The 27,985-nt window shown below is 44.5% G+C and overlaps 3 protein-coding genes across 3 annotated transcripts; 1 reads left to right on the forward strand and 2 right to left on the reverse strand.

Moving 5' to 3' along the window:
* Positions 1–672: 672 nt before the first annotated feature.
* Positions 673–9,918, reverse strand: tmem200b (transmembrane protein 200B). The gene is made up of 2 exons (XM_063185674.1): positions 9,612–9,918; positions 673–4,236 (listed from the first exon to the last, which is right to left on the reverse strand). Exon 2 carries the CDS (start codon positions 4,198–4,200, stop codon positions 2,641–2,643), a length of 1,560 nt encoding a protein of 519 aa, XP_063041744.1. The 5' UTR covers positions 4,201–4,236; positions 9,612–9,918; the 3' UTR covers positions 673–2,640.
* Positions 9,919–10,505: 587 nt separating this feature from the next.
* On the reverse strand, positions 10,506–21,586 carry srsf4 (serine and arginine rich splicing factor 4). The gene is made up of 6 exons (XM_063185675.1): positions 21,417–21,586; positions 19,557–19,702; positions 17,228–17,379; positions 16,782–16,999; positions 15,881–15,958; positions 10,506–11,655 (listed from the first exon to the last, which is right to left on the reverse strand). The coding sequence occupies exons 1-6, from the start codon at positions 21,521–21,523 to the stop codon at positions 11,130–11,132; spliced, it is 1,227 nt and encodes a 408-aa protein (XP_063041745.1). The 5' UTR covers positions 21,524–21,586; the 3' UTR covers positions 10,506–11,129.
* Positions 21,587–22,064: 478 nt separating this feature from the next.
* On the forward strand, positions 22,065–27,758 carry xkr8.3 (XK related 8, tandem duplicate 3). The gene is made up of 3 exons (XM_063185676.1): positions 22,065–22,674; positions 23,327–23,514; positions 24,104–27,758. The coding sequence occupies exons 1-3, from the start codon at positions 22,343–22,345 to the stop codon at positions 24,820–24,822; spliced, it is 1,239 nt and encodes a 412-aa protein (XP_063041746.1). The 5' UTR covers positions 22,065–22,342; the 3' UTR covers positions 24,823–27,758.
* The last annotated feature ends 227 nt before the right edge of the window (positions 27,759–27,985 follow it).

The following is a 27,985-nucleotide window of genomic DNA, read 5'->3' on the forward strand; positions in this document are numbered from 1 at the left end:
TATCGTAGCTTCTTAGTGCAGATGGGGTTGTCGGCGGGCTAATTCAGTATTTGCTGAAAATACTCAATTACATCATAACTACATCATAACAACATTGCTACGGCATTACAGAGAGCCTTAAGTGACAGATTAAGACATAGCCATTAACAAATTTGGTGACCGTAAGGTTATAACATAGGCTCTGCGCTAAGGGGTTAAGGTCTAGTCCAGTAGCAGTCAATGTGTTCCAGCCATTTAGTTAAATAAGTCGATTTGAATCAGCACAATTCTTCAGGCAGTCCATTAATGAAATCACCTGTTGTTTGCATAGAGAGACGCAAGTCATTCAGGGTATTTGTTTAGAGTAGGTCATAGGTTTTGCAGTTCTTATGAGCAGGCTTCACAATTCTACATTCTTTTGGAGTACCAATCGTATACACAATAGAGATGACCATCTCTTCCTCTCTTCCGTTACTTACTCCAAACCATGAAATCAACTGGTGTACTCTTGGAAGTACGGCACAGCATTTTATCCTATCTGACAATGAAAAATATCTGAAAAATTATACCCATACGAAGAAGAATTTTACTTTCTGTTGAACAGTAGCCTACATTGACGCAAACAAAAAATGAGAACAAATAAATTGTGTTCCTCACAGGTAACAAAGAATGAAAACGTCACACACGGAGATCTGATTTTGCACACTGTTGTATGGTTCGCGTTGCCTCTTTATTTGTCACACAGGCGTGGAGACACACCAAAAAAAATGCACTCCATGAAGATAAAGGGCTTTGAAAGTACGTATAAGTATAGAGTCACTGATTGGTTTGATTGTTCTTCAGTCTGCATAATATTGCTTAGCATACATTTAGAAACAACACGACAGGCCTTCACATGGCGCACAGGAACAGGCATCACAAACTGATAAAGAAGAGAGAGGGAGAGAAGAAGAGAGGGAGAGATGGAGGGGGAGAGGCAGAGAGGGAGGGAGGGAGGGAGGGAGAGGAGCGATCAAGGAAAAGACAACATGAAACAGACATGGGAGAAAAGGTGATGACAGGCGCAGGTGAAAGGCGATGGTAAGAGAAGGAGGTGGAGAGGGAGAGGGAGAGAATGGGAGCAACACTAAAGAGAAGAAGGGAGACAAAAGAAACAGACATGGAAAGAGATGAAAAGGAAAGACAGACGGGAGAAGAATTGAGTAAAGAGAGAGGGGTCTGACTGAAAAACAGAAGGGTACAGACTGTCATGGTTTTTGTAAACACTGTTGAGAGCGATCGATCCCCACTAGACAGTGTGTGGTTTGGCCCTGGGAATGTCATGATCGCAAATACCTGCTTCACTGCATGCAATAACACTGATGACCACGGCTATTACACCCAAGAGCAGTCAACCCACACCCAACACCCCTGGCGACACGACACAACACACACACACACACACACACACACACACACACACAGTCACACACAAACACACGCACTCTCTCTCTCTCTCTCTCTCTCTCTCTCTCTCTCTCTCGTTCTCTCTCTCTCTCACACACACACACCACACACACACATTCAGACTCGCTCTCTCTCTCTCTGAGACACACTAGTCTCGCACACTCAGCCGTTCTCTTGCACACATATCCACCCAAATACAGACACATTAGATTTTGTCTGCGTACAACAAATAGACATCATCATGGGAATAGAGAGAGTTATAAGGAAGAGCCTCTCCACTGCTTCATGACCATCACGGACATCTTGACACATAAATCCAAATAATCCTCTCCTCAGAGCTAGTGGGAATAATAATCTGCTCTGTGGGGCTAGTAGTGGCATCCCTTTCTCTGCATGATCTGGTGAGAATACGTTCTTTCTTACAGTAATTACCCAGACCAATCTCCTCATTGTGAACTTCCTGTTATTAAAAATAATAATAAGAAAAAAAAACAATAAAATCTATCAGCACCTTTGGGCTTACTTGCATTTATTGTTTGTGTCGATTGCACAGTGACAAGTCATCCATTTTGTAATCCCTTTTTCCGTCAAATGTCATAGCATATTGTGAAACATGCGTGTTGCGCCGCGTCTCTGGGCACAGGACGTTCGGGAAATCGGCCTCTCTGTTTGGCAAGGAGTGAGGCCGTTCCGGCACTTTCCAGCACACTCGCATAGCGAACCAACAACAGTCTCCTCTCTCTTGTACACAAATCGGCAAATCGCTCCTCTCATCTTCCATCGCCTGGGCTCTGCATTCTCTCAAATTAATCCGACCTCGACACCAGCCCTGCTCTCTGTTTACATATCCCATGCCACTGAAAATCGCAGCCATGCCTTTCGGAAAATGTTACAAGCCTTTGGAATGGTCCTTCCATGGTATTTTGCATCCCTTAATAATAACTTAAGTCCATAACAATACCATCATTTTTTGGGGGGGGGAAGACTGCAAAGTTGTTTTTGTTCGTTTGCTAAACCTCTCCTTTGTTTGGAAGACGACAACCAATGGGGAGAGCCTGTAGAACTCCCGACACAATGCTGTTAGCCACATTTCCACTGTTTCCATGGATATATATCCACTTCCCACTGCAAAAAGGGGGAGATCCAACATGGCCGTCATGGAGAATTCAGGAAGTGATGTCATTTTTGCAGGAAGTAGTGTGCCAAACCTGGAAGTCACTGAAAGGGCCCGGAGCCGAAACTCTTGTCCCACTGCGTGCACTGCTGCTCCAGCTGATCCAGCAGTTTATCCACCGAGTCTTCCTTGTTCTCCAGCTTCAAGTACCGCCGTGCATAGCCCAGATCCAGACGTGGCCAGCTCCGATGCCTCTGCTCCTCGATCAGAGGAACCTCAATGGTCTCGTCCATGAGTCCCAAGTTAACATGCACCTCCGAAGAAGCTTGCTTTGGCTGGTCACGTTCAGCCGAATGTCCACCACCACCGCCGCCATCACCACCATCATAGTCATTATCATCAGGCAGCTCCGTTTCCATTCGCACCGCCACAGATTGGGGCGGCGCCCTGCTGCTGCTGCGGGGGTTAGTCCTACAGCTGAGGCTCTGGGATCGCCTGGTGGGAAGCGCCGACACCCGCCCCCTGTCCCTGTCCCAGTCGTCCCCCTCCAGCGTGGACAAGGAGGAGGCCGTCAGGCAGTCGCTAAGCTTGTGACCTACTACTATGCCTTCCAGCCTGGGGTGGTGTCTGTGGTGCTGCTGGTGCTGATGCTGCTCCACCCAAGAGGACACCTGGCTCTGCGACCCATCACCAGCAGCAGCAGCCAGCGAGTCCGTATCGCCTGTGTCCACCTCCACCACCTCTGTGTGGGGCTCCTTAAGGTCCTCCGCCTTGCTGGAGGAGGTGGAGGAGTTGGAGGACAGGGTGGGGATGGAGGGGGTGGAGGCTGACTCCTGGTGGTGCACCACCTCCGTCCTCAACACCGAGCCGCCCTGCTGCCCTCCTTTCACCTTCCCCTTCCCTGCTGAGGGCCTCCTCCTCCGACGCTGTCGCTCCTGGTTCTCCACGGCGTCCCCGTCCCCGTCGTCGTCGCTGTCGTCCACCAGCCCGGCGCTCTTGCGGTACAGCAGCGGCTCGGAGCTGGTGAGCTCCTGCATGCAGAGGATGTTGAGGTGGGCGGCGGGCAGGCTGCTGACCCACTGGTAGTGCCGGGCGGTCAGCGAGCTCACCGCCAGCTCCGCCAGGTCGGCCGAGGGCACGGCGGCCGACACCGAGCAGATGACGTTGCGCATCTGCGCCAGCAGCATCTGGGTCTCGCGGTCGCGGTTCTCGTACAGCACCGTGTTGGCGCAGATGAGGATGAACAGGCCCACCCCCATGATGACCGGGCCCAGGAGCTTCATCCGCTCGCTGTGGATCAGGCCCGCCGTCGACAGCAAGCCCTTGGCACTGAGGCCCCATCCAGACGACTGGGCCTCCAGCTGACTACCTGCAGCACCTCCTCCAGATGCAGCAGAGTGGCCTGGAGGGGGGCTGCTTACAGAGCGGCTGGTCCTGTAGGGCCAATACCCGGCCACAGCCAGAGCCGTGCCCACCACCACCACCACCACGCCCAGCATGAGGAAGGCTCCGGGCAGGGACTTGATGCGCAGCTTGCCCTGGATGACCCCTTCCTTCTTCTTCCGGGAGCGAAGGCGGAAGCGGGCCAGCCGCTGGCGGGTGGGCGTGGGGGTCGGTTGGCCGTCTGGGTCGGTGGCGGTGGTCGTCGTCTGGGTCTTCATGGCCGTGGGAGACAGTGGTCAGACCCGGGCAGGATGCTGAGAGGGGGAAATGAGGAAAGGTCAAGAATCACATTAGATTTAGGGGTGAGTGGTAGATTACTTGTACAATCACTTATTACATGTAATTGGTGCAGTGGTAAATTACAATGACTCATTACAGTACATGATGACATTATTAAATGACAAAGTAAATTCATGGTGTAAGTACAACACTAGCACATGTTATATTACATAGCTGTTACAACATCTATTCCATTGTTCCTAATGAGATAGATAGACTGTGTTGTTAATGAAAAAAAAACACAACACAAACTTGATCCAACCAGTGCAGTGTCAGCTGATCGGAAGACACTCAGATACGTAAGTTCCCAGTGATGGAAGGAAACTGTTTCTCTTTTTTTCACTTTTCCTTTTACTTTTGAAACCTCTGATTCTATTCTAGTAGCAGTTGGTGGCTTGTGCCACTAAGGAGCTGCTATGATGGAAACGCTTCAACCGAGACAGGCTTGTGTGAAGCAGGGGCAAAAGATCTTGATCGTTTAATCTAAGAACGCTCGCAAACCCTTTGACTCTGTAAATGGGTTTCCAGGATTTTCGGCTCCAAAGCCAGACAAAGTGTTTTTTTTTAGTTGACATCCACCACATGCTAGATGAGTAACTAAGAAGAATGAGAGAAAAAAATATTCTTCTCTTTTGTGACTCCAACAACAAAAAAACGGATTGGAATATATATCAAGGAGAGCACCTCTACTCAGAACCCCATAACCTCCAGGCAACAGAATCTCGGTTGTCTCTGAAAACAGCACAGAGAATATAGGAAGAATATAATCTAAAATATATTTGGTAAACAGCATATAAGGCTATATCTTTTCACAATACCTTCAGAAGAAGCCGTCTTTCTTTTTAAGAAAGCAAACATGCTAATTCTTAGCCGCAGGTTATTTTTGGGCGACTGAGCAAAAGCGACTGTCTGAGTAGCTGTCATAACAGCTTCTATATTGATACTTCATTTAATGAGAAAGGAGTCCGCATGGATCATACGGCAAAGCAGCCCCTGCCAGAGCCATTTCGACAAACACCTCATCGCTGTCGCGTTACTGGGGGGTGCCCAGACGTCTGGGGTGCATTTCTCAAAAGAGAAGCTGTTAGCCTGCTAGCAACTTCGGTAGTTGCCAATGGGAAAATGGATTGAAAACCACAAATTAGCTAATGTCGTAAGCAACTTTGGTTTTGAGAAATGCATCCCAGGTGTGTGCGGGGTAGATTTTGAGGGTTGGGGGTGTGTGGAAAGAAATGGAGGAACTACTCATAAATTACTCATTTATGTTTATGGCGGCTGTCATATTTAATGCCTTGTGTAAGCATTTGTCTCTGTGACATTGTTATATTTCATTGGTGAGATTAAAGACAGAAGTCATTCCCCATCCAAACTGGATGTCTGTGTCTGGGCAAAGCCTAAGAGTTGGACGGGAAAACCTCAGGACTCAGCATTCAATTTGTTTGTATTTAATACCTTGAGTGCACATTTGTGTATGACACATAACATATTTCACACATAAGAGAAAATGTCACCCTCTGCATTCAATTTGACACAATTCTAATGAATCATTAATGGACAACTGAACTCATTTACTGATTCATAATTTATTAATTTCTGTCAAATGTAATGTGTTGAGTGTACAAAATGCATTGGTGAGACAATCTTCAGGCTGGGAGTGGTACTAAAGTCAATTCAGTTGGAGTGCTCATGACAAGACTAAGTTTGGCGTATTTAATGAATACATGTGACTTTGATTAATCATTTTATTGGTGATATCAAACACAATTTTCATGGGGGCGATGCCAATAACGTGTCCTCAACACAAGTCATACTGCCTCTGCCTTAGTATAGCGATAACAATGAGTACAAGTTTGTCATTTAATTATTGAGACAGAATACTATCTTTGATCATTTTTACTCATTCATATTAACCATTCCTGTTTGTCTGTCATACCTAAATGAGCACTTCAGCCAATTTCAATATGCTGTTGTATTGCTCACGCTACCCTTGACTTGTCAGTGGTGGTGATGCTGCATTTTTTGGCACAGCCCTTTCCGAGATATGAGCTATTTTATTGGGGGCAGCATTTGTTTCCTTTTTTTTAAATTAACATAGGCCTACACCAAATATTTTCCCAAAAGGTAGCGCTGTTCGCTAGTTGTCTGCTGATGTTGCATAACCTTTTGGATGTTTTTGGGAATAAATACAAAGTTTTTTTCCAGAAATGTAAACAAACACCTGCCCCCATTACAACGACCAGGATCTTGGAAAAGGCTGAAGAAGAAAAAAACCTCAGGTACTGCTGTGGTGCACACTTGATGTGGGTGTGACGCATTTTATCGGTGAGAAGCCAAAGACAACCTTCATGGTGGCTGTGGTAATAACATGTACTACAAGTACTCAACCCAATTCTTGCAGTTGCATGACTCATGAAAAGACTCATTTACTCATTCGTGTCCACTGTTCCTGTTTGCTTTCTGTTGTACATACACTATCTAATGCCTTGAGTACACGTTTGTGTCTGTGACACGTTGCCATTTTTATGATCCAATCTCCCCGCTGAGCACGGCAATAAAGTCCATTCGATTCATTTCAGTCAGATTACTCATGGCAAAGGGCTGCTCCTGCAAAGCTGCTGTTCTAATGACTGGCTGCGAACACAGAGAGGCATGTTGAGAGATGAGACATGGCTGGAAAACAACAGCATCAAAAACACCCCCAAGTTTATGTCCTCTGCTAGTGCTACAGCAATTGCACAGAGGACCCCAGGACAAAACACTGACAGAGCCCCCCACCCACACAGCCTTCCAAGGTCTTGATTGGGTCCCCACCCAGGGCCGCTTTTGCTGGGCCCTGGACAAAGGTATCTGAAAGGGCCCCCCATCCAATATATACAATGTAATGAAAACTCAATGTTGGGCCCCCAGTCTCCCAGTCTCCCTGGGCCCAGGATAACTGACCCCTTTGTCCCCCTGGCTTCTCTGCCCCCACCACCAATACAAGGGGGCCCTGGGCCAAGGGGCAAATGCCCTGCTTGCTCCCACCCACCACCTATAGCTCTGCCCCATGCACTCTGCTGTTTGTGCAGCACACATTAAGTCTAACACACCTTGTAAAAACACAAAGGCCTCCACAAATTAAAAACACATCAAAAGGAGCCCAAACAACCTGTAAAAACCTCCCTTTCCCCTCCCCTTCCCTTCCCAGGGTGCATCATCTGACCATTAAGTGTTCCCTGTTCTGGCCCGTGACGTCATCCACGCAGACCACAGGTCTGAGAACAGCCGTAGCCAAGAGATAAATAGCGAAACAAACACCACCGCTGGGGTCTTTTGGGAGGAGAGGGTTTTTTGGCACTCCACAAGCAACCATCTCTTTCACAGTTTGGTAAATATTGATATGTGGACCGATGCCAATTCATCCCCCCCCCCCCAATCGCATGCGTGGTCTAATTTCAGCAATTGTGATTCTGATGGTCCGACTCCAAACCCCCCCCTCATCATGGTCTGTCGGTTTGTCTGTCTGCCACAACAGAGAGAGCTGTGAGCATTCCTCCGAGCCACAAATATTTCAACAGCTATTTTTAATAACTAACCAAGTGTGCGAGACTGCCAGGCCGCATTTAACAATTAAATGCAGTTTTAGGTTAGTGCAGCAGTTTTGGAGAAAAAAATCCTCTTGCGGATGCAGAACAGGCTTTCATTATTATAGACCTCAGCCTACTACACCACAATACGGTTACAAAAAAAAGCAATAACAACGTTGCTTCTTGTTCTTCAAAAACTGCTGATTGAGAAAAGACATGTTCTGCTAAATGGACAACTAGCATAACAACACAAAATCCAAAGTTGTGTGGTAACTGGCAGGCTTCTCTTGGTGAGCATTGATTTCAACAGTACACTTACATTTTCATCCAAAGCTATTTGCATTTGCTTTCAGTGCAGGGTATAGTCCCTGGACCAAGGTGGTAGATTGCTTTGCTCAAGGGCATTTCAGACATGGATAGATAGGGATGTGTACAATGGAGTAAAGATACTTAATTGATTCAGAAGGACTACACATGTACACTAGATTCTACACATGACCTCACTACTGGCAACTGAAACTGGTTTTGAACCTACCAGCCTCTATTCCTATGATCAACTCCATACAGGCCAGAGTAAAGGTGGGTTGCAGACACAGATGCCATAGGCTACTACGCACATTCCCTTTATAATCTTCTTTTTTAGTCACAAGTATGAGTTTCACTTGACAGGTATGTTGACTAATGTATAGCCATACAGACTAACTTCTTGCAATAAGCCGAGGCATATACCACTGAATCATACTGTATGGATGCTCCTGCTATTTAAATGTGGACCTCCTCTACAGTCTCTAGGCCACATTAAATGACCAGACTGAGGAAGATGTCACACAAACCACTTGGTTGGGGGAGGGGGTGTATTTTACAAAATGGGAATAACTTGGGACAAGGCTTTGCTTCCCCATCCTTACTAAAGACATCATATAGGCCTACATTCCATTCCACCCACGTGATGTACTTCTGTTTTTTATAAAGTCATTACAAGCTAATTCTCGAGGGGAGTCGTGCAAGCACTCCAGGCAACATTTTGCAGTTGCCCGTGTGCGCGAGCGCTGGATAGGCTTTTACGACGCATGGTGAACGTTCCGTCCGAGTTCTGGCAAGCTTCCTCGCAAGACAAAGCCAGACGACTCGGTTGCCGATAACCACCGCATTCCGGGTCTCACCCACAAGGCAACAGCGTCACTGATAGCGCAGATAACAAACTCTTTGTCTGCGCTAAATGAGAGACCATTGCCGAAATATTTCATTCATTTTCATTTTACGCATGGAAAGAACACGATCTTTCCCTAAATATTGCGCATACCCACCCCAACCTGTGCACTACCATGTGTTGAATGTAAGCCTAGAGGGGGTAGATATGGAATGTCCAAGCACAACCATAAACACAACGCAATCCATAACATATTTGGGAATTGCGCACAGATTGAAATGCACTGTGTAGGCTAACTTCCCAACCTTATATATAAGCACAAATGAGCATGGGTAAAATTGCCTTTCGTTTTTTTCCTTTAAGTATTAGGGTAGACAGCCTAAATGTCTTACTAAGTGAATTCCCTACTCCATTGTAGAGCTTATTGCATGTACATGGATAGACTGAGTAGGTTCAAGTTTGAACATTTAAAATCCAATCAGCGTCCTTGCAATCACCTCTCACCAGCTCAAATCAGGATCGCCCTTTTAGACAACCCATCACATGCAACTACTTTGTCAATCGCCCACTACCCGGCAACAGTAATATTTTAAGGTAACCACAGTAGTCTGAACTGAAGTTAGGGTATACTTGCCTTCCGAACGGTGCGTAATGCCTTGGTCTTCATCGTCTCGACGCACAGGTTCTGTGGAACCCTCTTCTCATGAGACCGCGTACACCCGTTCCCATGAACGTGTTGACAGTTTGACTTCCAGTTACGGAGTGTATCCAAAACCGAGCTTGTACCATGATCCGATAGCCATCACCCCGTGACAATCCCCAGATCATTAAAAGTGCACGGATATAACAATGGTGTGGAAAACGAAGCCTGACATACTTCAAAACCACGGCAACCAGCGATGCATCGCCAGGAGTCTCAGGACTTCCACATATCTGCTACTCCCGCCCAGCCCGATGTAGCGAGTTTTAGACCACCTCTCTCCCCTCGGTGCAACGAGAGGACTTATAGCGCCTCCCTCATGCTTGACACCACGCATTTCCAAGAGTGCCCCAAAACGATATTTTGTCGTATTGCAAGAAAAAAAGTACTCCAGTCATCACATTTTAATCATTTCTTCTGTTGGTCACAAGTCAATACCTGAGTGTACTATTTGAAGTATTTACTTAAATTCTAAGGTATATCCAAAGAACACTTAAAAGTGATTTCTTCTAAACCCCACATTATAGCACATCTTTCAGGAACTCAACCTGAGAGGAAAGGGGGAGGGGGGTTTTCTGGTCATCAACCCACCCATTTTTACATAAGCATAGGTTTCGCTTTTTTTAACGGTCATACTCTCTCAATGAACCATGCATCAACATTTGGGTGCCCGTTTGAGATCCAGACTTAAATCTGAATTTGGCGACGCCTTGTGGGCGTTGTGCTCCATGACTGCAAAGGCGTCCATGTGAGGGGAATCCTAAAATACCACCAGTCAATTAAAAATCACACAAGCTCAAATTGAAGAAAGAACACACACTCAAAATGTGAAACACATCAGGTAAATTTTAATAATTCTCTTGAATTGGTAAAATATTTTGTTCCACCATGGTGGACAGCAACATAAAAACAATCCCAAATTTCCTAAACACTGTATGCGCCAAATGAGCAGTACAGAGGTTAAGACTGCAATATACAACCTTTTCAGACGCGTCACCTTAATAATAATAAAAAAAATCCCTCCCAGCCATTATACCAAAAATCACTGAATAGTTTACAGACACTGATCAAGACATTACTACAGGGAAGACAGACATCAGATTAATGATACAAAAAAATAAAATAAAATTGAAATAAAATGTGAAGGTAGTAGCATGTAATGTACTGAATGTAATGCGTGTGAAAACAGACAAAATGCTGAGCAGACGACTCCACTCTTCCTACGGCTATTTATAAAAAATAAAAAAAAAGTTAAAACACGACTCCTGAGAGGGAGCCCAGGGTCAATGGGGTAGGTTGGGGCATGTATGTGTGAGTGGGGGGGGGGGAAGAGAGAGAGAGAGAGAGAGAGAGAGAGAGAGAGAGAGAGAGAGAGAGAGAGAGAGAGAGAGAGAGAGAGAGAGAGAGAGAATGTGTGTGAGAGAGAAAGTGTGTTTGTGTGGCATGTCAGATTCAGGATTGCGACCTTGATCGGGACCTGGAACGTGAGCGGGACTTTGAACGAGACTCGGATCTGGACCGGGAGCGGGCCTTGGCCGGGGCCGGAGATTTGGACTTGTCTCGGCCGTTCTTTGCCGACGCCGAGCGAGACCGCGACCTCGATCGGGATCGTGACCTTGACCTGGAGCGGGAGGCTCTGGCCGCCGGCGCTCCGTCCTCGCTCTTGGGACGCTCGTCGCCGCCCTTGGAGCCGGACTTCTTGGAGGAGCGCTCCTTGTTGTCGCCGGAGCGGGAACGGGAGCGCGAGGCGGAGCGCTGTCTGGAGCGGGAGCGCGATCGGGATGCCGAGCGGGAGCGGGAGCGCGACTTGTCCTTGTCCTTGCGGCTCTTCTTGCTCTCCTTCTTGCTGCTGTGCTTGCTGCTCTTGGGACTGCGGCTGCGGCTCTTGTGGGCCCCGTTGCTGCGATCCTCCTCCTCGTGGCGGCTCTTGCTCTTCGTCTTCTTGCTTGCCGAGCGACTGCGGGAGCGTGAGGCTTGTCTAGAGCGGGAAAGAAAAAAAAAGACATAATTACAATTCAATAACAATAAATTATTATTGCAGTAATAGCAATGCAAAATTGTAACATATGGTAATGTGCATTTCATTGCAAAGAAGCCCAAAAACAATTTGACAGGAATGTGGGGCTAATCTAGGTTAAAGCAACTTCTGGATGTTGGCTTACCGCTCTAACAATGGTTAAGTTCATAGTAGGGCTGGGCGATTCACCCTGAAAAAAAAATCTAGATTTTTTCATTACCAAACTCGATTCACGATTCGATTCAATACCCCCCCCCCCCCCCCCCAAAAAAAAAAACTTGTTGAGCTCTCTAGGCCCCAACGTGGTGTGTGTGTGTGAGTGTGAGAGAGAGAGAGAGATTGACAGAGAGATTGAGAAGTAGGCTCTGTTTGTGTGGCGGTGCCTCTGGTGTGTGTGAGTGAAGCCTACTCGGATTGGACCAATATGGACATGGGGTAGCCTATAGCAGGGGTTTTCAAAGTGGGGCCTGGGGACGCCTGGGGGGGCGTGAGAGGATGCCAGGGGGGCCGTGGCAGATTGGCAGGGAAAATATAGCAAAATTAATTGAATGACCTAAGTAGCCAAAATAAACCAAAAATAGGCTTAAATCCCAAAGGAATATTTTTTTTTCTTTACAATATTTATGTATTGTGCTCTCTGTAGTACCTGAATGGTCTTCGGAATACACAAACTTGATCATGGTGTGAGACTGGGTGCACAGAAAAAAATAGTGTGGCACGTCCCATGTCAGGGGGGGGGGCTTGGCTGTATCTACCTGTATGTGGAGGGCTCATAGTAAAGTTTGGGAACTCCAGGCCAAAATAGCCTGATGTAATTTATCTCAGAACATTGCTAATAGAAATTACCAATTGGGATTACATTGAAACATCTCAGAGAAAGAACAAAAAAGTTGAGGGGTAAACCCTCAGGCACTGTTGAGATTTGTCGTCACGTGCCATCCATCCCCACAATATATTAATGATGCATTATAGTACAGATGTATGGAGGCTCTTGTCCTAGATGAACAAATTTAGCAATTGCCTGCTGGTTTCCCATCAGAGCCCATAGTAATGCGTCTGAATACATGTCGATGCATCTGAACACTGCTGCGTTAACACAGCGAAAACATTTTGGAGCAACACCCTAAAACAATGCTTACTTCAAGACGGTAACGTTTGCAAGCCTGCGTAGATTAGATATCGCGTTTCATGCATTTAATCAGACATCATCGCATTCGCACAGGATTAGAACTAGTTTTACAGCCGGTAATTTCTCCAGACTGCAACAGGTGGTAATACTCTCGGCGAAGTTTACCGATATCGCCGCTATCTTTACTGACATGGCGCATTCAGACGCGGTTACTTTACCACAAGTCTCCTAACTAGTCCCGTCCGAGTAGGGCTTTAGAGAGAGGGGGAGAGAGAGCGCGCGAGAGACAGTGCTCCGGTTGCTTGCTTGTGTGTGTGTGTGTGTGTGTGTGTGTGTGTGTGTGTGTGTGTGTGTGTGTGTGTGTGTGTGAGCGAGAGAGGGAGGGAGAGAGATTCCTTTCAACTCACATATGTTGGTTAAGATCATACAGGCGAGGAAGTAGCGCATCCAAAACTTTAAGCATTATGTTGAAAACCTCTCTTCTCTGCCGAATAAATTGGAAGCATATCGTAGTAGGTAGTTCTAGGCTAATTGCATCCGTGATTGCTTTCCACCTTGCGCCACTCTTGTGGTAGGGGTAGAGTAGTTTGTTTAGCATTTTCTCCGCGAGATGTTTTCGTTTCAAATATTGAAACATGCCTGTAGTCCGGCTGCTACGACGTACAGCTTAGGCTACGTTACGACAACACTGTCATTCACAATTTAAAGTGGTAGGTTGTTTAATTCATCATTGGCAAAACGATAGGAGGTAGTGTCACCTTTTTTGAACAGGAGCCCGTATTCCTCACCCGTTTCACTATATTTCTGTCAAACCATTTCACTCACCACGTTTGTTTGTGCATGTAATGGGGGAGGAGACACAGAGAATGCACTAGGTAGGCTAGACCTACGTCTTCGCCAAGTGGCGAACGTAATGCAATGCGCTGTGCGCTTGGATACACAAACTGAAAAAAAAAATCGTATAACGCGATTTCTCAAAAAACAAATCGATTTGACGTTCAAACTCGATTTTAAAATCACATCGATTTTTTGCCCAGGCCTAGTTCATAGACTTTCAGATGTGTGGGTTCTGTACACACAATGGAGCAGTGAGCAGTCCTAAAATCAAGCGCATAGTACAGACAGCAAAGGACTGCTGTGCCTGGGCTTTTTTCGACTCTCCAACCAGAGACCAATAGACGGCTACACATTATTGACCAATAGACAACAGCCAGGTAAATTTGGGTTTGATTGCATCTGACAAGCCAATTCAAATCTTCATTGAACAATGTGCCTTGTTCTCACAAACAAGGCTGTTTAACATTCTGGCCAATATAGTAACAAATTGATGATCCATTATTAAAACTGAGAGTGCTTATAAATCTTGAGTGTTCCCTTTCCCAATCACTATGATTTACCACCGTCTCTCACAGCCAAGCAAGTAAGTCTTCCCCTTTACAAGACTGCCCATTTCAGTGACAAGGGAAGTGTAAAGCTGTGTGTACGCCAAAAGTGACCTACGGTCAAGCAACCTGGGCGACCAGAGCGAATTTCAGCGATTAATAGTCAGTGTGTCTACAGCTTACAATTATGAGGTCAATATTCTGAATCTCTGTCAACAGTTCAACCATGAACCAATGCCACAAGTCACTAAATGTCCACCTACATTCATCCTTTAGCCATTTGACTTTGAATCGAACGCCGATTCTTTTGTAAAACGACAACTCTATACTGTAGGCATCAAAGCAGCCAGCGACAGCAAACCAGCATTGCTCAGGTGACACACAGAGGATCTAGAAGGGAAAGGGTGTCGTGTGGTGACTGACTAGAGGATGTAGATAGACGCTCCCTCCTTTAGCACGCGTCTCAATTAGTGAACCATTAAGTCACGTTTCGACACGCTGCACAGATCCAACGCTACAGTCACCCTGGTCAGAGGGTGTATGTATGCTACACTCAGCCTGTGTTTGTTGTATGTATATTTAGTATGCGGCGGGAGCTTCTCTGCGGTGCTGCGGGCGTGGGTGGGATTGGCACGCTGTGCAGGACCACTGGGACACACGCACCAGTAAGAGGCTAATCAGTCAAGGCAGCCAGGGCTGCATATGGAGCAGACAGTGATGATGGGGACTGGACCAGACAAGCCACCTCAAATGGGCTGTGTGTGTGTGTGTGTGTGTGTGTGTGTGTGTGTGTGTGTGTGTGTGTGTGTGTGTGTGTGTATGTGTGTGTGTGTGTGCATGAGCTATGTTTTAGTCACCATGTCACGTAGTAGCCGGAGGCCTTGAGTACTCTTTCTTTACTACAAACGGCCTTTGAAGAAATCTTCTACACAAGATAACTAAATCCAATCTTCGTTGAAGAGGCAATCGTTCAATGACAAGTCTTGGCATGCTTAATAGATAATGCCACAGAGACCTCAGTGGTACGGTGGCATGAAAATAATAAAATGGCTTTTATATGCCTTGAAGCAATGCATCCAGGTAAGCTGTGTTCTGAATACTTAATTAGGCACTTTGCAATGACTAGATGGCTTTTCAACCATGTAAATGAAAAAAGTGCCATTCAAGACTTCTCCTGTTCAAACTTGGCAGAGATAAGGGGTTGTAGTAGTTGAAGAGGTCACATAAATACAGGGTTGGACAAGCTGTTATTTACATAATGAAATGAATAGAACACCTGGAACTCGTGGAGGTGGTAAATATTCATGAAAAAGTTTGTGACTAGGTAGCAAAATTTTCACTGATGTTCATGTTTCACCTCGGGACATTTAACACCACTCTAAACACTTAACTGGGTCAATGATGTTTTTAGAAGCAGATATCAGGGTGGCACAACCACAGCTGATGCAAACATTTTTAATTAACCGTACAACACATTTCATTTACATCCCTCCCAACAATAAAAATCATGCAATAGTAGCATTAACTGTGGATTGAACTCCGACTTCTGCTACTACATAAGTACCAATAAGCCAACTGTCACCATTAGAATCCTAGAATGCACAGCTTAAAGCCAGCAAGAGATTGCAGTACTGTACGAAGCATTTCAGTACAAAGGGGCCATGCGGCGTGTTACCTGGAGCGAGAGCGACTGCGGCTGCTGCTGCCACTGCGGCTACGGCTCTTGCGGGACCTCCTGCTTCGGGAGCGAGACCTGCACACAACAAAAACACATGCAAACGCTTTAGTTCAGCAGCAGGAGAGATCAACAGTTGCCATGAATAGCTTGCACAAAGCATGCTCAAATTAACCAGCACCAATATGAAGTATAGGCCAAAATTTGGACAAGCATTCTCGTTCAATGCATTCTGTGCTGCATGTGTGAGCATTAGGGATGGGCATAGGAACCAAACCTGATATACAGCCATCCATCCAAATAAATAGCCATCCCGTGTGTGTTCATGCAAGCACAGGTATTCAAAACTAAAAAAAATTTATGTCCCCTACTGTTCAATTTCAACTGGTGAAATGGGCTACAAAAATTGTGTGGGTGAGTATGAATAAATAAAATCCAATTTTCTATTTAGCCTTGGGTTAAGCCTATACAAGTCATCAGGAAAATCTGAGGAAAATTGAGATGGTGTGCGCAACAGACAAGTCACCAAAACAGGCGTGAAAAAGTGTAATGTGCTGACATCACTGTAAACATCCCTGATGAATGTAAGACAGAACTAAAAAAAGACAAAGAAAAGAAGAGACAAGAATGGAAAGCAAAGGCAGATCAACACTGCTTGCTTGGAGTGGCAATGGCTGCATGAATAGGGTAGAAAGTATAGGGAAGGGAAAACGTTGCGAAAGAAAGCAAGAAAGGAAAAAAAACAAGTAATCCAGTGCTGCATTTCCCAAAAGTCTAGTTGCTAACTAAGTTAGCTACTTAATTAGCTGCAATGCAATTTCCCATTGGCATCTACTTAAGTTGCTAAATAGCTTGCAACTACGCTTTCAAGAAACAGAATGGAGTGTATAATCCCACTGACCTGGAGCGGCTGTGACTGCGCGAGTAGGAGCGCCGGCTGCGGCGTGCACCGGGACGGTCCTCGATGAGGCGGATCTTGCGGCCGTTCACCATGGTGCCGTCCAGCTTCTCCAGGGCACGCTTCATGTCCGCGTACAGACGGAACTCGATCACGCCCTCGTTACGCCGCCCCCGGTTGGTGTCGGCATACGTCACCTCGCCCGCCTGGCGCATGTAATCCTGAAACAAGGGGGCACAAGAACATGTTAGTCGTTCAGCGTTCAAGACAAAAGCCCAACAATAATGCAAACTATCAAAAAACAATAAAAGTATCCTGCATGAATACTTAAGGAAATAATAAAAGTATCTTTCTGCCAATAATAATGGGGGGGGGGGGGGGCTGTTTATGGATCCCGGAAAAAACAGCTTACGAATTGTCTCTACCTTATCAATCTTTTCTGCACATACCTTGAGGTCTTGCCAGCTGCAGCGGCTGGAGAGGTTCTCCACAATAAGCCGGTAGTCGGTACGGACCGGCGGCCCGTACCTGTCTCTCCCTCCACGGCCGTAGAAGCTGCTTCCACCGCCGCCGCCGCCGCCACTACCACCACCACCACCGCCTTCAATACCATGAGGAGAGCAAAGACCAAAGTTAGAGACCAGCAGACAGCAGAAGTTACAGTAAAAAAAATGAACACATACACACACACACCCACACTGAACTGTATACTACTCAGACCTCAAAATATCTAAAACCAAACAAAACAAAAAAAACTGATATATTAAGGAAAAGTAAAATGACTTAGTTTCAATGATAAAAAAATGAGCAACAAAATATAATCAAACCTTGATATAATTAGTAATAATTCAGGTCTGATAGACATTTCTAGAAGACAACTGTACATATCTATGTTTGCATTACCCACCCGTATGTGATCTACTGTACTATGCAGCCTCAACAATATTTTTAAAAACTCAGTTACTTAAAGCCACAGCCTTTTGACTTAACTAAAGCCATACACTTAAGTACTAACAGTGCACTACCATTAAATGTAATAGCAAAAGAACACAAAACAGCCACAAATTAAAAAAAATCCAAAGCCAACCAAAAACAAACAAAAGAAATCATGTAACTATATTATTAAAAAAACAGGTAACATATATAATAATAATAATGTGTGTATAATATACATTTCAGGCACCTAAACAGAGCTCAACCCACATCTGTCTAAACCCATGGCACCATCCTCACCACCCGGCCTAATGGGGAAAAGCAGTCTTCACAATGGCTCCCATTAATGGAATGGTCAGCCCCCGGGCCGGGACCCACTTTGGTCAAAGAGCCACACTCTTGGAAAGGGGAATGGTGGACACCCATGGCCAGGCAATGGGGGGGGCTTGCAGTCAGACTCTTTCAATTAAAACATTGAGGTTCTTTGTTAAAACTTCTAGCTTTAATAATTTGCACAAGTCAAAAAAGTTTATATAATGTGTATATATGATAATATATATATATATATATAATCAAATTAAGATAGATTATAGAAACAGGAAATTAAAAAGTTAAAAAGAAGAATGCCTGCATATCGGTTAGATTTAAGATTAGATCAAAAGCTAATACACACAATTACTGCAAAACTGTTAACGATTGAAATGTTTCAGTATTTCATTAACACTTAAAAAAAATAATTTCCCTCATTGTTCCAATAAATTAGCACAAGGTTCACACAAGGTTTAAGAAAGCTCAATTCACAATGAGGGCTCTCGTCTGTTACTGGAGACTCAAATGTGCACTTCCCCTGTCGACAGGTGGTTTTGCCTGTTGAATATGAATATTTGGACACTTCATAAGCCAATACTACTAAGGACGCACTGATACGAGTACATTCATTTCTATTCTTGCCGATGCCGAGTACCGATACAGACACTTTTACCACCAATAAAAATAAATGCCAGTATGCATATTTAATTTGAGCATTGCATCAGATATACAGGTTACACAACCTTAAATACTATTTCTGTGCCGCTTCCAGTTTTATGGGATATGACGTAATGCATCGTTTCGTGAAATGGTAGTATCGACACCTGGTATCGGCAAGTGTTTCAAGTACGAGTGAAATTAACAAGTATCGGGTCGATATCTGAATACCAGTGTTGGTGCAGTGCATACCTCAACACTACCAAAGATTGATGGACATCACTAAAGCTTTAGCCAAGTATTACAAAAAACTTGTGTCTACAGCCCAAATTACTCACTCCTTTCTCTTTTCTGCACCCTGGAGAGATGGGCCAATAACAAATGCAATACCTCGCTTTCACTGCTGCAGTCACTTTGTCTACTAAGTGCACTAAACATAAGCTGTACTTTTGTCACTGTTCACAAAGCATCAGCCACTTTCTAACATGTAAACTTCTTGCCATTTCTTTCATACTACAGGAACCAAACTGTGATCCCAACTAGCCAACTCAATCTGCTCACACCTCTACAGCAACAAGAATCTGTCCTATCTTGTCCTGAGCGCAATGCATTGTTGTTGGCGTGAAGGAGTTATTATCTGAATGTAGTATTTTCATTCCCTGCTTCAGTGAACTGTACGCTGTTGAATTAATCGTCAATGCATTATCAGTAGCGCTGCATGATTATGATCAAAATGAAGTACTTGCGGAAAAAGTAACACATTGTTGCCACCAGTGACAAACGAGAGAGCTATAAACTCCTGCTGGAGAATACTTTGTATCTGAAACTGGGAATTTAAATCACTAATTCCGATATTGACATTGGTCTGGTGAAACTTACTTCGACCGGAACCGCCGTAACTGCCATCACGGCGGGGTCCTCTGGTATGTTCTACGATGACTCTCTCTCCACAGAGGTCTTTACCATTCAGGTCGTACACAGCATCATCAGCATCCCGCGGGTCATCAAATTCAACAAACCCATACCTTCATGTGGGAGAAAACACTTCATCAGAACCAATGTGACTTAAAAGGTGCACTGTGTAGGATTGTGGCCGGAGTAGGTATTGCAACTACTATGCTGCTCATTGAAACTGTACTGCCCATTGCCAAATTTGATATTTTCATGAAGATTTGCAAGGTAATAACCTCATGTTTATTACTATGACCAAAGTACATCAAGTTTTGTAGCTAAAATGACAATTTCTAAACGTTCAAAATGGCAGACCAAGGACGAAATCTCTCTTCATGTATGAAAAGTGCGATTGTTCCAAGTCATTATGAATACTAGGTTTTGATGGTGGTGGTGGTGATAGGTAGGTATTCGTGAAAAGGTTACAGTTCTGAATGTGCAGCAAGAATTCTGGAAATAAATTACTAAACAAATACACAGTGTACATTTAACACTGACCCAATGCTTGGAGAAACAAAGCGTGTATGATTACAGAATTGAACTGTTATAGTGTTGACAAACACCAGCTAATGCACTCTGATTCCCTGATTGACGCTCCCAACTCAGGACGCTCCCATTTCATCTCGCTCCCACTAGCCAGACTATCGGTACCACCGCCATATGACGGAGCCAGTTATCTTGTTGATGTTAGTTTTTTGTTTCTAACCCTAACCTTAACCCTAAACCTAACCCTAAACCTAACCCTAAACCTAACCCTAAATTGCTTGTATGTGGCAGTATATGATAATACGTGAAATATAATCGGGTGGGACCGCACGTCCGGGAGTGATAGAAACACCTGGGACCGCACGTCCGGGAGCGATCTCAGTTGGGAGTCTCCATCCCCTTACCTGTACTCTAACTTCCACGAATATCTCTGGTTTGACATGGAAACAATACAATTGGCTAGCAACATGAACATTGACTTAGTAAAAAAAACAATGGCAGTGCAAACGTGACAGTGACCTAAAACTATGTTTTTTCAATCATGCTGGAAATGCAGAAAGCAGGCCTCAAATCCATGATGACCGCATTTAGTGTTGGTTCTCGATATAAGATGTCAGAATCGAATTGTGCGGCACTCAGGTCAGCATAATGTTACTTGGACATGGTGCAACATCCAGACGCGTGTTTTCTCCAAAACAGCTTGTCTACCTGGAGCAATGGCCGTCGTAGCATTGGCGCTTCGTGGTGATTACAGATAACCATCTTGTTGTAAAGTCAGCTTGGTACATGCTAAAACAAACTAGCATGCTAGCGGCACGCGGCATTCACCCGCACATTGCAGGCCGCATTGTGGGCACCAGGCACTGCAATATCAAATTATTTGCCTAGTCCTACACTTAAAGATTTAGCAGCTGTTACTGTACGCAATGCAGCCACACCACAAGGCCAGACAGCTTATATATGATTATTATCGTTATATTGTGCTTCCATAACCTAGATAACTTAATTTAGCTAAGCTACGTGGCCAGGCTAGCAACCTCCAAACATTAGCTATCCGTTGTCCATTGACCAGGACAAAGGCCTTGGTTTGTATGAGTGCCTCAAATTAGCTGTATATCGTTAAACGTATTGTGGGAATAGTCGTCGTCGGCTGTGTGTAACTCGTGGACGGGTGATTTAAACTATGGATCAAACGAATTTTAATGTTTAAAACGGCCTCCTGCCTAGCCTGAATCACATTTGCACCGTTGACGTTAGCCAACACAAGTAACCGATTTTTGTAGCTTCCTTCGAACAACTTACCCATTTTTCAAATCTACTTCCAGTATTTTCCCATAACCTTTGAAAAACTTCTCCACGTCCTTTTCTCTCGCACGATAGCTCAATCTACCTATGTAAATCCTAGACATCTTTTCTGCTTTGTGTCCGTTGTTTTACGCGCTTGTTCTGAACACACTTACGGACGTGGAAGGTTTGCCCAGCAGCATCACTTAAAAATGGGCGTGTCTTTCATGCTGCGTGGAAGGCTGGCCCTTTTCCAAAGCACACAACAAAGTTAGCCATTGAAGTTTTGAACTACACTAAAGTAATCTGTTGGATTTAACGTAACTTTTGGATTTGGTATTTTCAGAACATTCAATGTAGCCGCACTTATGTTACCAACTGTGTTACCTTCAGCCAATTGTGTTACACACAGGTGTTCATCGAACAGAATAAAGATTTTTCTTCATTAAAAAAAGTGTGAGTTTATTCCCATCTGCGAGTTATACTGTAGTTCTATGTTGTATTAGATACTTTTCTGAGTGCACAGGCAGGCATGTCTTATCTCAAATTGTGTTCTTTTCAGGGGCCCAGAACCCCTGGGCCAATCACATGCATAGAGCTCTAGATGGGTGTGGTTAATTTATGCGCTCCACAAAAAGTTTCAGAGAAAACTACACACGGCTAAAAACAGAGGGTGGGAGGCGACGCATCGGTCGGTATATCACGTACAATGGGTTTGTTTGACATTTGAATAACAAAAGGTAGATTTGATACACCACTTAAACATTTCTTCCGCTACAGTCATTGATCTGTGCGACGAAGTGGGATATGTTTTGGGGAAGGATACGTGCAAATGCCTATGCAAAAGTGGAAGGCAAAGGTAGTTAGCTAGCTAACTAGCTGCCGCATAGTGTTCAAGCAATGAATCACTACACGCTTTGAGTAGCGGGAACCGTTATTCGACCATGGAAGGTTCACCTTTCTCGAGATATTCGTGGCTAGACTTCTTGTTTAGTGTTGTTGGTGTCTGCACCTACATGTTCGACGTGGGTTCTGATATGTGGGTGGCGAAAGAGTTCTACTGCCACGGAGACTTCGTGTGGTTTGGAGTTTTAGTTGGCCTCATGATCCTGTCCTCTGTTGTCATCCAGATGTTCAGCTGGTTTTGGTTCAAGTATGATAGAGACTTGGAAAACTTCGATGCCAAAACAGCCGATGACAACATTTTGTTTTGTGGCCAAAGACGTGTTAAAGTCTCATGCTTTTTGCATGTCTTCCAACTTGGATTCTTCTTCAGGTAAGCCGGTTTTTACGCTGACCCCTTTGAGTGGAACGTAGGTGCCACCCAATGTGTGTTTGACATGCCAATTTCTTCACATTTTAATTAGTAGGACATTGTAGTCACAGCATGAGATCTATGGCATGAAATCGCCTTTGGGCGGTAATAAGTTTTCTTATCCAAGTAAATAGGCTTATCACGGAAAGGTTGGCAATCCAGTCCGTCTGTGTCCCACTGCTATGTTCAGGCAGTGCTATTTTGCTTTGTTTGGTTCCCTGGTCTTGGGTCCAAAACACAGGCAGTAATTACTGCGGGACCTAGTGTTGTGTCTGTTTACAATCTTTTGCCATGAGTACTCATTTGAAAACAACTGCATCCTGCTGACTGGTTTAAACAAAATGATGCAGCTGCATAGCCAGATTTGTACCATCATATATTCAGATCATATAGACACACTCACACATAAGCAGAAAGTGGGTAGCCTATGCTTTTGGGTTGTTGGGTATGCCACAACAAAATCTTATCAACTATCAACGTGGCAAATAAACTCTTGAACTTGAACTTTTGAACTGGAACTTTAAACAAGTGCAGCACCAACAACCCTTGCTTGTTGGTGTCCAATAAAATCTCCCAGGAGGTAATTTTTCTGTCTGCAATAATCTGTTCTTAGGCACCTCACTGCCATATGGCAGGGCTTCCGTGTGTGGTGGCGAGGGCATCAGGGCTCTGAGTACGCCGTGTACCTGGTGCATGACCTGAGCATGCTGCGGCTCATCGAGACCTTCTGCGAGAGCGCCCCTCAGCTGACCCTGATGGGCTACATCATGCTCTACTCCAACCAGGCCAGAACCATCCAGTGTAAGTGAGCCTTGGAACTTTTCATAAACATTGTATTTAGATTGTATCACTTGAGACACATTTCAAGACTCAAGAGACTAGAGTTCAAAATTCAAGCGTTCTATTTGTTTGGCCTAACTCCTCAGGTACACTTCCACTACATTGCCGTAAAACAGGGCAACTGGTGAGCCTAAGATTCAGCCACGTCAGACAGAATTCTATGCTGCATCACACTGTTGTTGTGTTGGCCCTGCTTTGTCCAAAGAGTTGTCACAATTCAAGTGTTTTTCTGACCTTGAAATGAATGTCAAGTTCTAGAGTCCACAAAGAAGCTCAGTTAGTTGCCACAACTTGAATTCTTTTGATGGCCTTTTCTGAAGGAATGAGAACATTCACCGCCAGGGGCCTATACTACAAAGCTGGTTCAGGATAAATTGAGGTTAAGTTAAGAGGTAAATCATCTACAATACAAGAGCCTTTCTTAAGAAAATGAGGACTCCAGGCTCTTCTATTCTCTTAACTTAACCTTAACTTATCCTGAACCAGCTTTGTAATATAGGCCCCAGTTCTCCTTTGTACTAAACCAATGAGCTCCTTTTGGCCCCCACAGGTGTGAGTGCGGTTGCCTCGACTACCTCCATCGCGTGGATGGTGGTGGACTACCATCGCTCGCTGCGCTCCTTCCTGCCCGACAAGGCCAAGCAGGCCTGGGGCTCCTCGGTCGTCTACTTCCTGTGGAACCTGCTGCTGATCGCCCCCCGCGTGACCTGCGTGGCGCTCTTCGCCTCCGTCCTGTCCTACTTCGTCGCCTTCCACTTCCTGCTCCTCTGGCCCGTGCTGGTCCTGTGGGCCTGGCGCCAGAACACCGGCTTCATGGACAGCGCCGCCGGGGAGTGGCTCTACCGGGCCACCGTAGGGCTCATCTGGTACTTCAGCTGGTTCAACGTGGCCGAGGGCCACACCAGGAGCCGGAGCGTCATCTACCACGCCTTCATGGTGGTGGACAGCGCCGTCCTGCTGGTAACCTGGTGGTACTACAGGGACCCGACGGCCACACGGCCCTATGCTCTCATCATGGTGGCGGTTGTTCCCGCGTGCTACACCCTCGGGCTCCTGGTGAAGACTCTGTACTATTGCCGCTTTCACCCCAACCGGCGGAAAGTGGACAGCGGGAGGGGGGAGGAGGAGGGGATAGAGACGGACGGGTCTGTGACGGGCATGGCGGTGGTGGTAACCACGGACGCGCCGGCTGAGGTGCAGAACCGCAGAATGGCCGCCCTCGCCAAGATTTTCTACACTTCCAAAGCCCTGGAGACTGGGCAGCGTTGAAGCCACCGATTTTTGATGTGCACAAATTGACAGTAATTGTTTAGGAGTGAATGGAGGATCGACTCATGCTTGTTTTTTTGTGGTTTTAGACCCCCATGAAGCCACAAATTGACAGTATTGTTAGCAGTGATTATTGGATGATCGTGGTCTGACCCATGGCCTCACATGGCAAGATCTTCTACACTGCCAAACCCTTGCAGACGGTGCAGCATGATAACCTGACTCTCACCACATGGTGTTGTTCCACCTAGTTCCATATGGGGTGCATTCCAATTTGCGACCTTGCGTCCTAGCACTTGTGCTTGTGGCCTCACGTTTTGCTGATGCCCCGCTTCCGTGGAGTAAGCAATTAAGTTTCCCTGCTGTCAGCCTAGCCTCAACAATTTTTTGGGGACCATTCTTCATCTACTATCCTGTATGAAAATTAGAAAATGACTTTACAATTGAGCTTTTGCGAGATATTGAAATGTAATGCTGTTGTCAGTGATGTCATCACAACATATTTCTTCCTGGTACAAGACCACAAGCACAAGTGGAGGACGCAAGGTTGCATATTGGAACGCACCCATGGTGTTCCACTGTGCTCCTGCTACTCAATCTCACACCCAATACGTCCGTTTATGACACTCAGGGATTTATTGCTGCTTTGTGATTGGTTGCTATAGGCATGCATTAAAATCGTTTGGCACACATGGCTTGAAAGTAGTTATGTGGAAAGCATTTAAAACCTTAGCATTATTTCATATTGATACCCAATAGAATGTATCAATAGCAACCGTCAGCTATTTGACGAATGATTGACAGCTGTCGCTGTGGGCTGCGTAGCGCTCTGGTTAACGCTAAAAACATTAGAAGCAAAACGTAACCCTTTAGCAGTAACTGGAAATTGTTTTAAATACCTCCTATAAAATCTACAGTTATTGCCATGGTTTTAAGTGGTTTTAAGTGAACTTAGTGGAGCAAACTTTCCTCAGCTTCACTGTTGGGACATTTTTTTACCTCACCTCGTTGAATTCAAACCGTTTAATGCAGATCTTGTCGAATGTTACTCCTTAGATATGACACTTTGACCTCCATATAGGACTGCAAAGTTTCCTGTAACTGGTGTTGTGCATTATGATATGACACAAAAGGAGAGTCTTTGTCATCATAAACAGTATAAAGGCCCGATCATAAATATCTCATATTAATGCATTGGGTGTGAGACTGGGTTGGCCACAGACATTCATCTGGGATTGGGACCTGATGGGAAAGACTTTGGGAGAGAAAAATATATTTTAAAAAAATGGATAATTAGGATCGCCAGGCGGGATTTTCATAGATGTGATGTAGCAGAAAAGGGACTGACCACAAGGAATCATGTGTCGTCAACATGGCCATGTTTACTTGATGTTTTTAATGCCAAATTAAATAGTTCAGCGTTAAAATGATTCAATCAATGACTGCTCACCACGAGGAATCATGCGTTGACAATGATTCAGCTGTTTCAACTGTGTTTCCCTTTAAGTCCTTCTCATTAGGTGCAATGTCAGATGAATGTGTGGAAATTAATCTGGTAAGAGTCAGATTAAACAGCCTTAAAGCCACTGTTTTTAATGTGCACAAATGTACAGTATTGTTAGCAGTGTTTAGATAATCGTTGTCAGACTCATGCTGTTTTTTTGTGATATTTGACAGAAGAATCTAATTCTTTTGTGACTCTCTGAAAAGTAATGTATTTTTTAAAGTTTTAACTTAAAATGTTCTTGCCCTTGTTTGTAAATGAATTGTTTTTGATGAGAAGTTTAATTGATCTACGCTATTTTGGTACACATTCGACAAGCATGTTTTTATACTTGATTGTAATGAAATATTTAAGTACTTGCTCTGTTTCAGTGTTTTGTGTCCATGGAAATGTGAATGTTATGGATTATTTCATTGTGTTTCAAGACAAAAAATACCTCAATTATAGATTCCCCCCCAAGTAAATCAGAGAGATTAACTTGTTCTTGTGGCAAACCACCACTCCCCCAATGACTGCAGTTACATGCAGGCAATATCCCGATTTAAACGGAATGGTAGCAGTATTCGGTTTGCGCACAATTCATGTCAACTCTTTGTTCATCACGAATTTGTCAATGTTCTAAGAATATTTTGGTTGCATGTAATCGGAATATTATGGAACTTAATTTATGCCAAATACTGACTATCCTGTTTGAAACGGCAATACTCGGTGCATGTAACTGCGCTCACTGTGTCTGAGTATGAAGTTGATTGTTCAACATCTCCAACATGAAGTTTTAACAAATGCTCGCACCTTAGCAGTGACAGTAGGTCAGTACAAATGCTGTTCATATAGAGATATATCTTTAGGCTATAATTCTGGGTGGGAAAGTCTAGTTGATGTCAGGAGGGAACCTTCAAATCCAGTTTGTGTATTTTTCATTTAAAATAACACTAGATTAGTGTTCCTGTCAGTATATGATTTTAGAGGTATTTATCAGCATGTGTGTATATATATTGTCGACACAGTTTTACTTTTTTATTTTTAATGTTATATTTTAATTTGTTCAACCTTCTGAAAAAGTTTTAGACAAGAAGTTCCCACCTGACAGCGATGATATGTTGCGTTATTAAAGTAATGTTGTAAATTAGTTATTTTATTATTTTAGGTTCAGTTTTGCTGCAGAAAAATGGTATATTCTCTCATGAATATGCAGTTACCTGATTCTCGTTGAGATTCTAAATACTTGATGTGTGTACAAGGGACTGGATTTTTTTAAATTGATAAGAATGATAAGCAAATCCATTTTTTGTATCACTAATCTAATGCCATGGTGAGAAACTGTTTATAATGTAGTCTAGTGTATATTTCACATTGCACCAATAACAGTGAAAAGAAAAAAAGAATAAAAACACATTGCAAATTACACAATAAAAAATACATTGTAGAATTATTCATTTTGTATTGTCTCTGATGTTCACTCCATATTAGGGCAATGGTAAATGACGCAAGGTGTCATATATCCAGGGCAGCTGACAGCTTTGGCTGGGCCCAGGACAAAGTCATCTGAAAGGGCCCCCTAACCAATACATAACATGTAATGTACCCAATTCGGGGGCCCCTATCTCCCTGGGTCAATTGATGGTCAATTGGTTTGTGTCATGCTGTGGTGGTCAGTCA

Source organism: Engraulis encrasicolus, chromosome 20 (genome assembly GCF_034702125.1).
Source record: "Engraulis encrasicolus isolate BLACKSEA-1 chromosome 20, IST_EnEncr_1.0, whole genome shotgun sequence".
Lineage (NCBI taxonomy): Eukaryota > Metazoa > Chordata > Actinopteri > Clupeiformes > Engraulidae > Engraulis > Engraulis encrasicolus.